Here is a 10,125-nt window from a genome sequence, read left to right as displayed (position 1 = left end):
AAGGCAGACGCTTAATGACTGAGCCACCCAGGCGCCCTTCTCTCTCTCTCTTTCTTTCTTTCTTCCTCCCTCCCTTTCTCTCTCTTTCTTTTTTAATAAGAGTTTTTGGAAGAGTTTTTTTTTTTTTAAAGAGTTTATTTATTTGACAGAGATAGAGAGCGCACAAGTAGGCAGAGCGGCAGGCAAAGGCAGAGGGAGCAGACTCCCCGCTGAGCGGGGAGCCCGACGCAGGACTCGATCCCAGGACCCTGGGATCATGACCTGAGCCAAAGGCAGACGCTTAACGACTGAGCCACCCAGGCGCCCGGAAGAGATTTGTTTTCAGTGGCTTCTTTTTTTCTTTTAAAAAAATATGGAATGCTTCACAAATTTGCCTGCCATTCTTGAGCAGGGGCCATGCTAATCTTCTTTGTATTCCAATTTTAGTATATGTGCTGCCAAAGCAAGTACTTTCCTGCTATTTCTTAGTCATCCTTCAGGACTTTACTCAGACAGGTCTAGGAGGCCTTTCTTGATCCAAATTCAAGTTGGATATCTTTCTGGTCTGTTCTCACAGTCTATCATACATCCCATGATAAACTCTATTATATCTTAACGCCTGTCTGCCTGGCTATTTCTCTATTAATTCCGGGCTGTAGAGCTCATGTTGGTCTTATTTGCTGCTATATTCCCAGAGCTATACACAGGGACTGGTGGATATTCAATAAATATTTTCTAAACGAACCTGCAATGGAATGTACAACCTGCCTCCCACCTCCAAAGTGTGGCAAGAATAAGAGAACTGAGCCCTAGTTCTTAAGGACAGGGATTAGAGGGGCGCCTGGGTGGCTCAGTCATTAAGCGTCTGCCTTTGGCTCAGGTCATGATCCCAGGGTCCTGGGATCAAGCCCCGCATAGGGCTCCCTGCTCAGCGGGAAGCCAGCCTCTCCCTCTCCCACTCCCCCTGCTTTGTGTTCCCTCTCTCGCTGTGTCTCTCTCTGTCAAATAAATAAATAAAATCTATTTTAAAAAAAAGGACAGGGATTATATTTTAGTCACATCTGTCCCCTGAATAACTCATTCTAAAGCAGAAACCAGTACTTGGTAAGTGAGCCTGTCTCTATACCCCCTGCACTCTCCATGTCTATTTTTCTTGTGTTCTCTCTTGGTACTCACTAAAGTCTTTGTGAAAGTTCCAGGCTGGCTCAGTTGACTGAGAGGAATCAAGGAAGCAAGGAAGGATTTATGCCTAAGGTAAGGCCAGATAATTAAAAGGGAAACTGTACACTCTAGAGGCTGCTCTGGGTTGGGCAGCAGTAACTGAAAGATGAGGGAGACAAAAGAGGAAACGGTGCCTGGCATTATGTCAAACAAGTCTCACTGCCTGATACACATGAGAAAAATCGGCCTCTGTGGCAATGGCATCCATCAAAGGAGCCATCCACAGACCCAAGACTTACCTGCTGGTGACGATGATAACATCCTCAGCAATGCAAGACATCTCCTTGATGGTCAAGTAGCACATCCGACGGAGTGTGGGCTGGTTAAGAAACAGAAAAAGCCCTATGACCCCTGGCTCAGCATGAGGGCCAAGGTTAGGAAAATTCCAATCCACACAAAAGTAGACCACACTGACTGAGGGCACTTACATCATTGGACTGAAAGAGCTTGGTCATGGCAAAGAAGGCCTCGGTTGCTTCGGTGGTCCCTAGGTGCTCCCCCTGTTTTAATCAAAAAAGAAGTCTCAGCCTGGGACAGAGAGGCCAGAAGGCTCTTCCTGTCGGATTAGCCCAAGCCAGATCCCGACCCTGGAGAGGTTCCATCAAGGGCAACACATCAGAGTTAGACACTGAGGGGACCGAGAGCTGGATGACAACCACACAGGAGCTAACAAAAACCCTAAGGGTTATCTGACTTAGCAACCCTCCCAATAACCCCCAGCACCATTTTCCCCACCCCCAAGCTCCATCCTCTTACTTGGTTTATGAGGTAAAGGATCTTGGTGAGGATGTGGGCACATTTTCGAGGGTTGATGGGAGTTTCATTAAATACACGGGCCTAAGAAGAAGCAATAAAGAACATTACCTTCTAGCCTAGTTTATTTCCCTCCCACTGACTGCCCTCAAGCACATTCAAGGTCTGAGAAGTTCCAGGGTAAATAAATATATTTGCCTGAATGAGCTTATTTTCATAAGGGAACAGTTTTGTTTTGCTTTTTCCTTAATTCACCTATTAACAACTCAAATCTTCCCTAAATATTAGTTAGGGATGTGCTGACTTACTAACAGATACTTAGTAGTAAACACCTGTTAACTAGAAACAGAAAGAACAAAAACAACAATAAATGCAAGCATAATGAAGTCTCTCCAGGAATGAAGTTTTCCTGTCTTTCCAGGAACAGGTTTTCTCCCTTACTGTTCTTTAACCCACCACTTTGAATGCGTTAGTATTTTGAGCATGCTGTGAACACTTAGGATGAAAGAGGGCAAATGACACTTGCCTCCTGGAGTACTGCACTCTTCTCAAGATGCTGGAATGGGTTGGAGCCTCCACCTACAGAATAGAGAAGACTGAGTATAGGTTGTAAGCCTAAACTGCAAACCTTCCAGACATTGAGAAGGAAAAGATGTCACTATTGTTTACCTAGCCCAAGTTCAAATTACTCCAGAATGGCAATCAAAGCTCTACAACCTGCACATAGATCCTACCACTCTCCTGCAGGGAGCTCCCTCTACCCCAAACCACTTAGTCACCCAGCAGCCCTGGTACAGTTCTTCTGTGCCTCTCACAGCATCTTGTCTTGCATTCATTTACGTAACTTGTACTTAACTGAGTCCCTACAATGTGTGGGGACCACCATCTCCTAGTGACTAGGATTTCTTCACAGCAAATGTCACATTTGTAATTAATTACATGTGTCATTATCTGGCTGGTGTCTACCTTCTCCATTATGCCTGTGACGTAATACTCCCAGGTAAGGCACTGAGTGTCTCATTTGTTCTACTGCAGTCTCAGAACGCAGTACAGTGCCTGACATACTGTACACGCTCAATAGATGTTTGCTGAATAAATGAACGGAAGAGGGTTCTCAGCCACAGAACACTGGCTCCACAGATTAAACCCCAGTCTGGCCAGCAGCAGCGCAGCCTCGTTGAATCCCGAGGTCTCACGGAGAAAGTCACAAGGGTGCATCTGGCCGGCGCCTCCCCCCACCCCCCGCCACAGCTGGGGAAACTGAGGCCCACACATACGCATGACCCGCCCAAGGTCACCCCCCGAATAGTGGTCCGACCTCACGAGAGGGGGCAGTGGAGCATGCTCGGGCTCTCCGAGGTCTGCCACTGACCAGCTGCGGACCTTGGCACAAACCCTGTCCCTCGCTGAGTCTCGGCTTCAGGTCTAGGCAGAGGCCCGGAAGGAGGGCTCCCAAAGAGGGTGCAGAGAGCCTGCGCTAGCGTCCAGCCTCCCCCAAGCCTACGCTCCCTCACCCGATTCCTCGTCTTTCTTGTCGAATTTCTTCAGCATGGTGGTGCCGGCGGGGCGCAACGCAGCAGCCCCCTGGTAAACCAGGGCAGGGAGCAGCGGCGATCAGGCTGCGGTTCCGCACAGGCAATTTCCGGCCGGCCACGTCGCCCTGCGCTCTGCGCAAGCGCAACCTGCGCTCTGCGCAAGCGCACAACCCAGGGCTGCTCCCCGCTTTAACCCTCTCCCTGCAGGGGAAGGACTGGTCTCGGGTCTGGAGGTTCGCGGGGAAGGATGGAGGCCTTAGACTCGGGGCTGACGTGCACCCCAGCTCTGCGCCTTACGTCCTCCTTATCCGTGCAATGGGAGCGGTGGTTCCTCCCTCACTGCATTGTGGCCTTAGTTTAAACGGGCTTTCGAAGGTGAGGTCCCTAGCACGCTGGCCCGCAGTAGACACCCAATTGTTACCTGTTACTATTGTCAGCTTCTGGGGCGCCCTCACTTTCAGTCTCCTTACCTTGCCTGATTTTTCTCCCAAGCTCGAATCACCATCTAAAGTATTTTTACTTTATTGATTTTATTGTCTTTTATTCACTGCCGTAGTTAATGTTGGTATATAGTAGGTGCTCAGTCAATTCTTGTTGAACAAATGAACTTTCATGCATGAAATGCATGAACTTTATCTTAATAATTCATATCTGCCCACCCACCCCCCAATCACATCTAATCCTGGTGCAGATTGTTTTGTACTTTATTAACTTTAAGGGATCTAAAGTAAAAAACCAGCATAGAAACTTCAATGTGCTTTTAAAATACTTTAGATATTTATCGATCGCCTACTAGATGCACCGCCCTAGTGCTGGAGGCGGGAATGGACTGAAAGGGGGAAAAGAAACGTCACCACAGTTTGTCTTCCTGGGCACCTGCGCGGGACACCCTGAGGCTAAGGTAAGGATGGTGCGTGCCAGCGTGCCAAACTGCATTTGGCTACGGCAAACCCGAGTCAGGATAGCCGAGCGCTGCAATGCGTGTCAGGCACCAGCTTGCCTGGGGAGGGGGCTGCCCGAAGTCAGGCGAGGAGAAGGAGCCCTGGTGAGCCAGTGGTGGAGAGGAGCGGCAGGGGGTGCGGCAGAGGCCCATAACTGAAAGAGGGATGTAACAGCATAGCGGAGGAGTGGAATTAGGGGGAGGGGCCAGACTCTAGGGTTAGGCTTTGCTGAGGCTGAGGCTAGGGGCTAGAGGGAGAGCGAAGGAAGATATTGCGCCAACGTGAAATTGTCAAGAGCCAGAAAGATACTCAAAATCCTTAACCAGTAACACCACCCCTTATCCGGTGGAAATCATCCAAAAGAAAATAAACTTGCCCACTGCAGCAGTTTGCAGTAAGATAATTGGAAACACCCTAAATGTCCAGCAATAATGGGTTGGTTAAGGGAATTATGGTAGATCTATCAGATGAAATATTCCTTGCCCTTTATAAAGGAATATTTCTGATGACTTGGGAGGCAATATGCAAACTTCTTAAAATAAATGAGACATTAAACGAGAAAAGCAGAGTGTAAAAGTGTTCACAATTAAGGTGAAATAAATATGCCTTGTGGTTAAAAAGCAGAAAAGAACCTCAGAAATTTGGATTGTTAATGGTGAAATACAGATGAATTGGGCTAAATACAGATGAATTGTATTGGGCTAAAATATCCTTTTATGTCTTTATATTAATTCTATAAAACTATATACCAAGGCCAAAAAGTACAATACCTTTCTGAGAATAAGAATTGTGGGTGGTGACTCCATCTCTAACTATGGGCTTTTATGTATGTATATATATATATATATATATATATATATAAAGTTGTAGGCTTTTTATTATTTTTAAATGTTAATATATATTCTTCAGGATAACTGCTAAGTCCTTTGTAGAAACAGAGTACTGAAAGTACAAGAGAAACTAGGAGAATCTGAATGACATTGGTAGATTGTATCAATATCAGTATACTGGTTGTGATATTACTTTTTATTAATTTTATTAGTTTAAAAAATTGAGGTATATTACCACATAAAATTCACCCTTTTAAATATACAAATCAGTGGTTTTTAGTATATTCAAAGAGTTGTGTACCCATCACCACTAATTCTAGAACATTTCATCACCCCCAGAAGAACGTGGTATCCATTAGCTTTCCTCACTCCCCTCCCTTCCCCAACCATTAATCTACTTCCTGTTTCAGTGGATCTGCCTCTTCTGGATATTTCATATAAATGGAATCATACAATATGTGGCCTTTTGTGTGTCTGGCTTCTTTCACTTAGCATAATGTTTTCAGAGTTCAACCTATGTCATAGCATGAATCAGCACTTGATTCCTTTTTATTGCTGAGTAATATTCCATTTTATGGATATGCCACATTTTGTTTATCTTGCATTAGTTTATGGACATTTGGGTTGTTTCTACTTTTTGGCTTTCATGAATAATGCTGCTTTGAACATTTGTATACAAGTTTTCATGTGACGTATGTTTTTATTTTTCTTGGGTGTATACCTAGGAGTACAAATGCTGGGTTATATGATAACTATTTAACTTTTTTGAGAAACTGCCTATTTTCCAAAGCATTGGCACCACTTCATATTTCCACTAGCAATTTCAATTCACCACCAATTTCCCCACATCTTGTTAATGCTTATTATTATCTTTTTTTTTTTTTAAAGATTTTATTTATTTATTCATGAGAGACAGAGAGAGAGACAGAGGGAGAAGCAGGCTCCCCGCAGAGCAGGGAGCCCGATGCGGGACTCGATCCAGGGACTCCAGGATCATGACCTGAGCCGAAGGCAGTTGCTTAACCAACTGAGCCACCCAGGCGCCCCACTTATTATTATCTTTTTGATTATAGCCATCCTAGTGGGTGTGAAGGTTTGTGGTTTTGTACTTCCTTGATGGTTAATGACGTTTCAGGTGCTTACAGCCATTTGTATATTTTCTTTGAAGAGTTGTCTAATCAAATCCTTTGCTCATTTTAAAATTGGGTTTTTTTAAATTGTAGAATTGTAAGATTTCTTTATATATTCTGGATACTAGATCCTTATCAGACTTACAATCTGCAAATATTTTCTTCCATTCTATGGGTTGTCTTTTCACTTTTTTTACAGTGTCCTTTGAAGAAGAAAAGCTTTTTTTGTTTTTTTTAATTTTGATGAGGTCCAATTTATCTATTTTTTCTTTTGCTACTTGTTCTTTTGCTGTCCATATATAAGAAATTACTGCTTAAGCCAAGGTCATGAAGATATATCCTTATGTTTTTTCCTAAGAGTTTTATAGTTTTATCTCTTAAATTTTAGGTCTATGGCCCATTTTAGTTTTTGTGTATGGTGTGAGGTGGGGGAGGGGGTCCAACTTCATTTTTTTGCATGTGGTTATCCAGTTGTCCCAGCACCGTTTGTCAAAAAGACTATTCTTTCACCCGTTGAATTGTGTTGTTGTCTTTGTCAAAAATCAATTGATAGTAATGTATGGGTTTATTTCTGGACTCTAGATTCTATTCAACTGATCTATATACTGTAATTTTTTTAAAGCTTTATTAATTTATTAGAGAGAGAGAAAAAGAGCAAGAATGAGTGGGAGGGGCAGAGGAAGAGAGAATCTCAAGCATACTCTGCACTGAGGCTTGATCCCATGACCCCAAGACCACAACCTGAGCTGAAACCAAGAGTCAGATGTTTAACCAACTGCACCACCCAGGTGCCCTATGTAGTATAGTTTTACAAGATGTTACCACTGGGGGAAACTAGTTAAAGGATACATGGCATTTCTCTGTATTATTTCTTACAACTGCTCATGAATCTATAATTATCTCAATAATAATTTAATTTTTAAAAAGCAGAGATTATTTTTAGGGTACGTTCTTACCACCACCACCCCACCTGTGCCCCTGAACTAAAAGAAGTGTTTTGTTATAAGAATTTTTCTAGCCTTCCTCTGGGGTGCCTACTCTCACCCTCCAGGTGGCACCAACTCTCTCTCTTTTTACCCCTAGTTTTTCACAAGTCAGAGCAGGAAAAAGGCCCTTCCCCGGTCTTTTGACAAGAGCAGGACACCAGTCTCTGGCGTCCACCAAAATGACTCAGGGCAGTTTCAGAACCCTGGCCTGCCCTGAAGGTCCCCTCAATATAACAGGGAGATTCAGGGATACCTTTGCTTTAGGGGCAGCATCTAGCCTCATAGAATGAATTCCCCAGTCAATGAAGCAGTCCACTATTTTTTCTCTGCTTATACCCACCTTTGAAAGCATTCATTCATTCATTCATTCATTCAGCACTTACTGAGCACCCACTATTATATAATTCTTTTAAACATAGCAAATACTCTATACAGGTAAGGTATTATCTTAATAAAAATTAGACTTTTTTCAGGATCAGATAATGAACATAACTCCCCACACACCTTTGCAAACTGTAAAGGGCTACACTATAATAAGGTATGATCAATATTGGGGCAGGAGGATCACAGTATAAGAGCTAGCATTTATCAAGGACTCACCGGAAGACAGACACTTCATGTATTTTATCCTTAACCCATCCAAAGAAAGGTCAAAGTAAACATCACTGCTCCTACAGTCACAAAAACAGAATCTCAGAGAAGTTACATACATTGCCAAAGGATACACATCTACTGAATGACAGAGCTGGCATTCAAAACTAGGTTCCCAGGTTGCCAAAGACTGCTGCTTCTTCTCCTGAACCCCAAGCCATCAACTGAAAGGAAGTCTCTGGAAGAAGCCACCTCTAGGAAAGTTTGTGCTGAACACATAGTTATTAGATGACCTGGGGAATCAGTCAGCCTCCTAGATATGCGTTCCTTACACCATTTCTTCCAAGCATCCTAACACAGTTTTATTTATAAATTATTCCTGAATTTAGCAAGAGGCATTTCCCAGGTAATGTAATATATTTCTTTTTTTTTCCAATTAGAGAAAAAAAAAAGCATATATATTTGGTGGGGAGGAAACCTTGGGACAATACAGCAAAGTAAAATGAGAAGTAGAAAATTAACTATTCCTTTTTTCTTTTTCTTTCTTTTTTTTTTAAAGATTTTACTTATTTGTCAGAGAGAGAGAGTGTGCACAAGCAGGGGGAGCGGCAGGCAGAGGGAGAAGCAGGCCCCCCACTGAGCAGGGAGCCCAATGCAGAACTCGATCCCAGGACCCTGGAATCATGACCTGAGCTGAAGGCAGACGCTTAACTGACTGAGCCACCCAGGCACCCACCAAAGTGCCTTTAAACCACCCCTTACCCCAGACATTTAGTTGTTTCCAGTTTTTCCATGTGTAAATGACATTGTGACAAACATCTTTGGTATACATTTTGTCTCTGTTTCTCTTTGTTTCCCTAGGCCACAAGGGAGGTAGCCCCTTGTCAAAGGATGTGCTGATACTGCCTTCCAGAAAGTTCATGTCAGTTCCACTTCTCCAGTTTGTTTTAGTGTCAGCATTTACCAGTCATTGCCCCTAGTGAACAACCAGCAAAAGAAACTGACGTTTCTATAGCTACTTCTTTGGGCCAGGCACAGTTCTAACTCACTCTCTTGTGTGATCTCATTTGATCCTCACAACAGTGTCAGGAAACTAAAGTTCAGAGAGGTATATTCATTTGCCCAAGATGATACAGCAAGCTAGGAATGCAAGCAGCCAGAGTGTTACACTCCTCCTTAAAACCTTCCAAAGGATTCCCCTTGCACTTGGAATAAAATCCAAACTGCTCTCTCTGGCCTATGAATCTCTAATGCCTTATATCCTGCCTCCCTCTCCCACCATGCTCCCCTCCAGGCATACTGGTTTTCTTTCTGTCCCTCCAGCTCTCCACCATCCCGCCCACCACAGGGCCTTTGCCCAATCATCTCCCCACATCTTTTACATGGCTGTTGCTCTCCCACTCTGGTTCAGCTGAAAGGCCACCTCCTCAGAGAAGGGGTCCTGACCTCCACAGCTAAAGTACCACCCCTCTCTTTTCCATGATCTTGTTTTATGTTCATCATGGCAGTTTATTACTGTCAGATTGTCATTGATTTGCTTGCTGTATTTGTCAGGATCTTCCAGAGAAACAGAAACAACAGGGTGTGTGTGTGTGTGTGTGTGTGTGTGTGTGTGTGTGTGTAGAGAGAGAGAGAGAGAAATTGATTTACTAAAAGGAATTCACTCATGCAGTTATGGAAGTGGGCAAGTCTCACAATCTGTAGGGTGAGTCGGCAATCTGAAGACTCAAGAGAGCTGATGATTTGGTTATAGTCCAGGTCCAAAGGTCTGAGAATCAGGAGAGCTGGTCGTGTAGTTCCCGTCTGAAGACTGACAGGTTCAAGATTTAGGAAGTGCCAATGTTTCGATTCAAGTCCAAAGGCAGAAGAAAAGCTGATACCTCAGTTTGAAGGCAATCAGGCAAGTGTAGTTCTCTCTTAGTCAGCAATTTTGTTTTATTCAGGCCTTCAACTGATTGTATGAGGCCCACCCACATTGAGGAGGACAATCTGCTTTACTTGGTCTACTGATTTAAATGTTAATCTCATCCAAACACTCACAGAAAGACCCAGAAAATGCTTGACCAGACACCTGGGCACCCCATGACCCAGTCAAATTGACACATAAAATTAGCCATCACACTTGTTTATTGTCACGTCTCCACTTTTAGCTGCTAAGG

The 10,125-nt window shown here is 43.7% G+C and overlaps 3 protein-coding genes and 1 non-coding gene across 7 annotated transcripts in view; 2 read left to right on the top strand and 2 right to left on the bottom strand.

The window, feature by feature from the left end:
• Positions 1-3,631, bottom strand: part of COPG1 (coat protein complex I subunit gamma 1) — a 25,633-nt gene extending 22,002 nt beyond the window's left edge. Inside the window, exons 1-5 of the mRNA XM_006742397.3 lie at positions 3,468-3,631; positions 2,480-2,532; positions 1,957-2,037; positions 1,629-1,700; positions 1,440-1,519 (exon numbers count right to left, since the gene is read on the bottom strand). Of these exons, the coding sequence (XP_006742460.2) occupies positions 1,440-1,519; positions 1,629-1,700; positions 1,957-2,037; positions 2,480-2,532; positions 3,468-3,504 (323 nt within the window). The 5' untranslated portion in view covers positions 3,505-3,631. The remainder of the gene's footprint in view (positions 1-1,439; positions 1,520-1,628; positions 1,701-1,956; positions 2,038-2,479; positions 2,533-3,467) is intronic.
• RAB43 (RAB43, member RAS oncogene family) overlaps positions 1-10,125 on the top strand; it is a 353,030-nt gene that overhangs the window by 134,976 nt on the left and 207,929 nt on the right. The window lies entirely within an intron of this gene.
• LOC115943977 (U6 spliceosomal RNA) lies at positions 347-450 on the bottom strand. Its single transcript, XR_004078545.1, has one exon. It is a non-coding gene; the product is annotated as a U6 spliceosomal RNA (small nuclear RNA).
• Positions 4,293-10,125, top strand: part of CNBP (CCHC-type zinc finger nucleic acid binding protein) — a 68,843-nt gene continuing 63,010 nt past the window's right edge. Inside the window, exon 1 of one of the 2 annotated variants that reach the window (XM_081822883.1) lies at positions 4,293-4,389. The gene's annotated coding sequence lies outside the window, so the exon portion shown is untranslated. The remainder of the gene's footprint in view (positions 4,390-10,125) is intronic. The other variant, XM_081822872.1, reaches the window with a different exon arrangement.

The sequence above is a fragment of the Leptonychotes weddellii genome, chromosome 1 (assembly GCF_054177405.1).
Source record: "Leptonychotes weddellii isolate Sample4059 chromosome 1, ASM5417740v2, whole genome shotgun sequence".
NCBI lineage: Eukaryota > Metazoa > Chordata > Mammalia > Carnivora > Phocidae > Leptonychotes > Leptonychotes weddellii.
The sequence above is the reverse complement of the archived record's forward strand: the minus strand, read 5'-3'. Positions and strand labels throughout refer to the sequence as shown.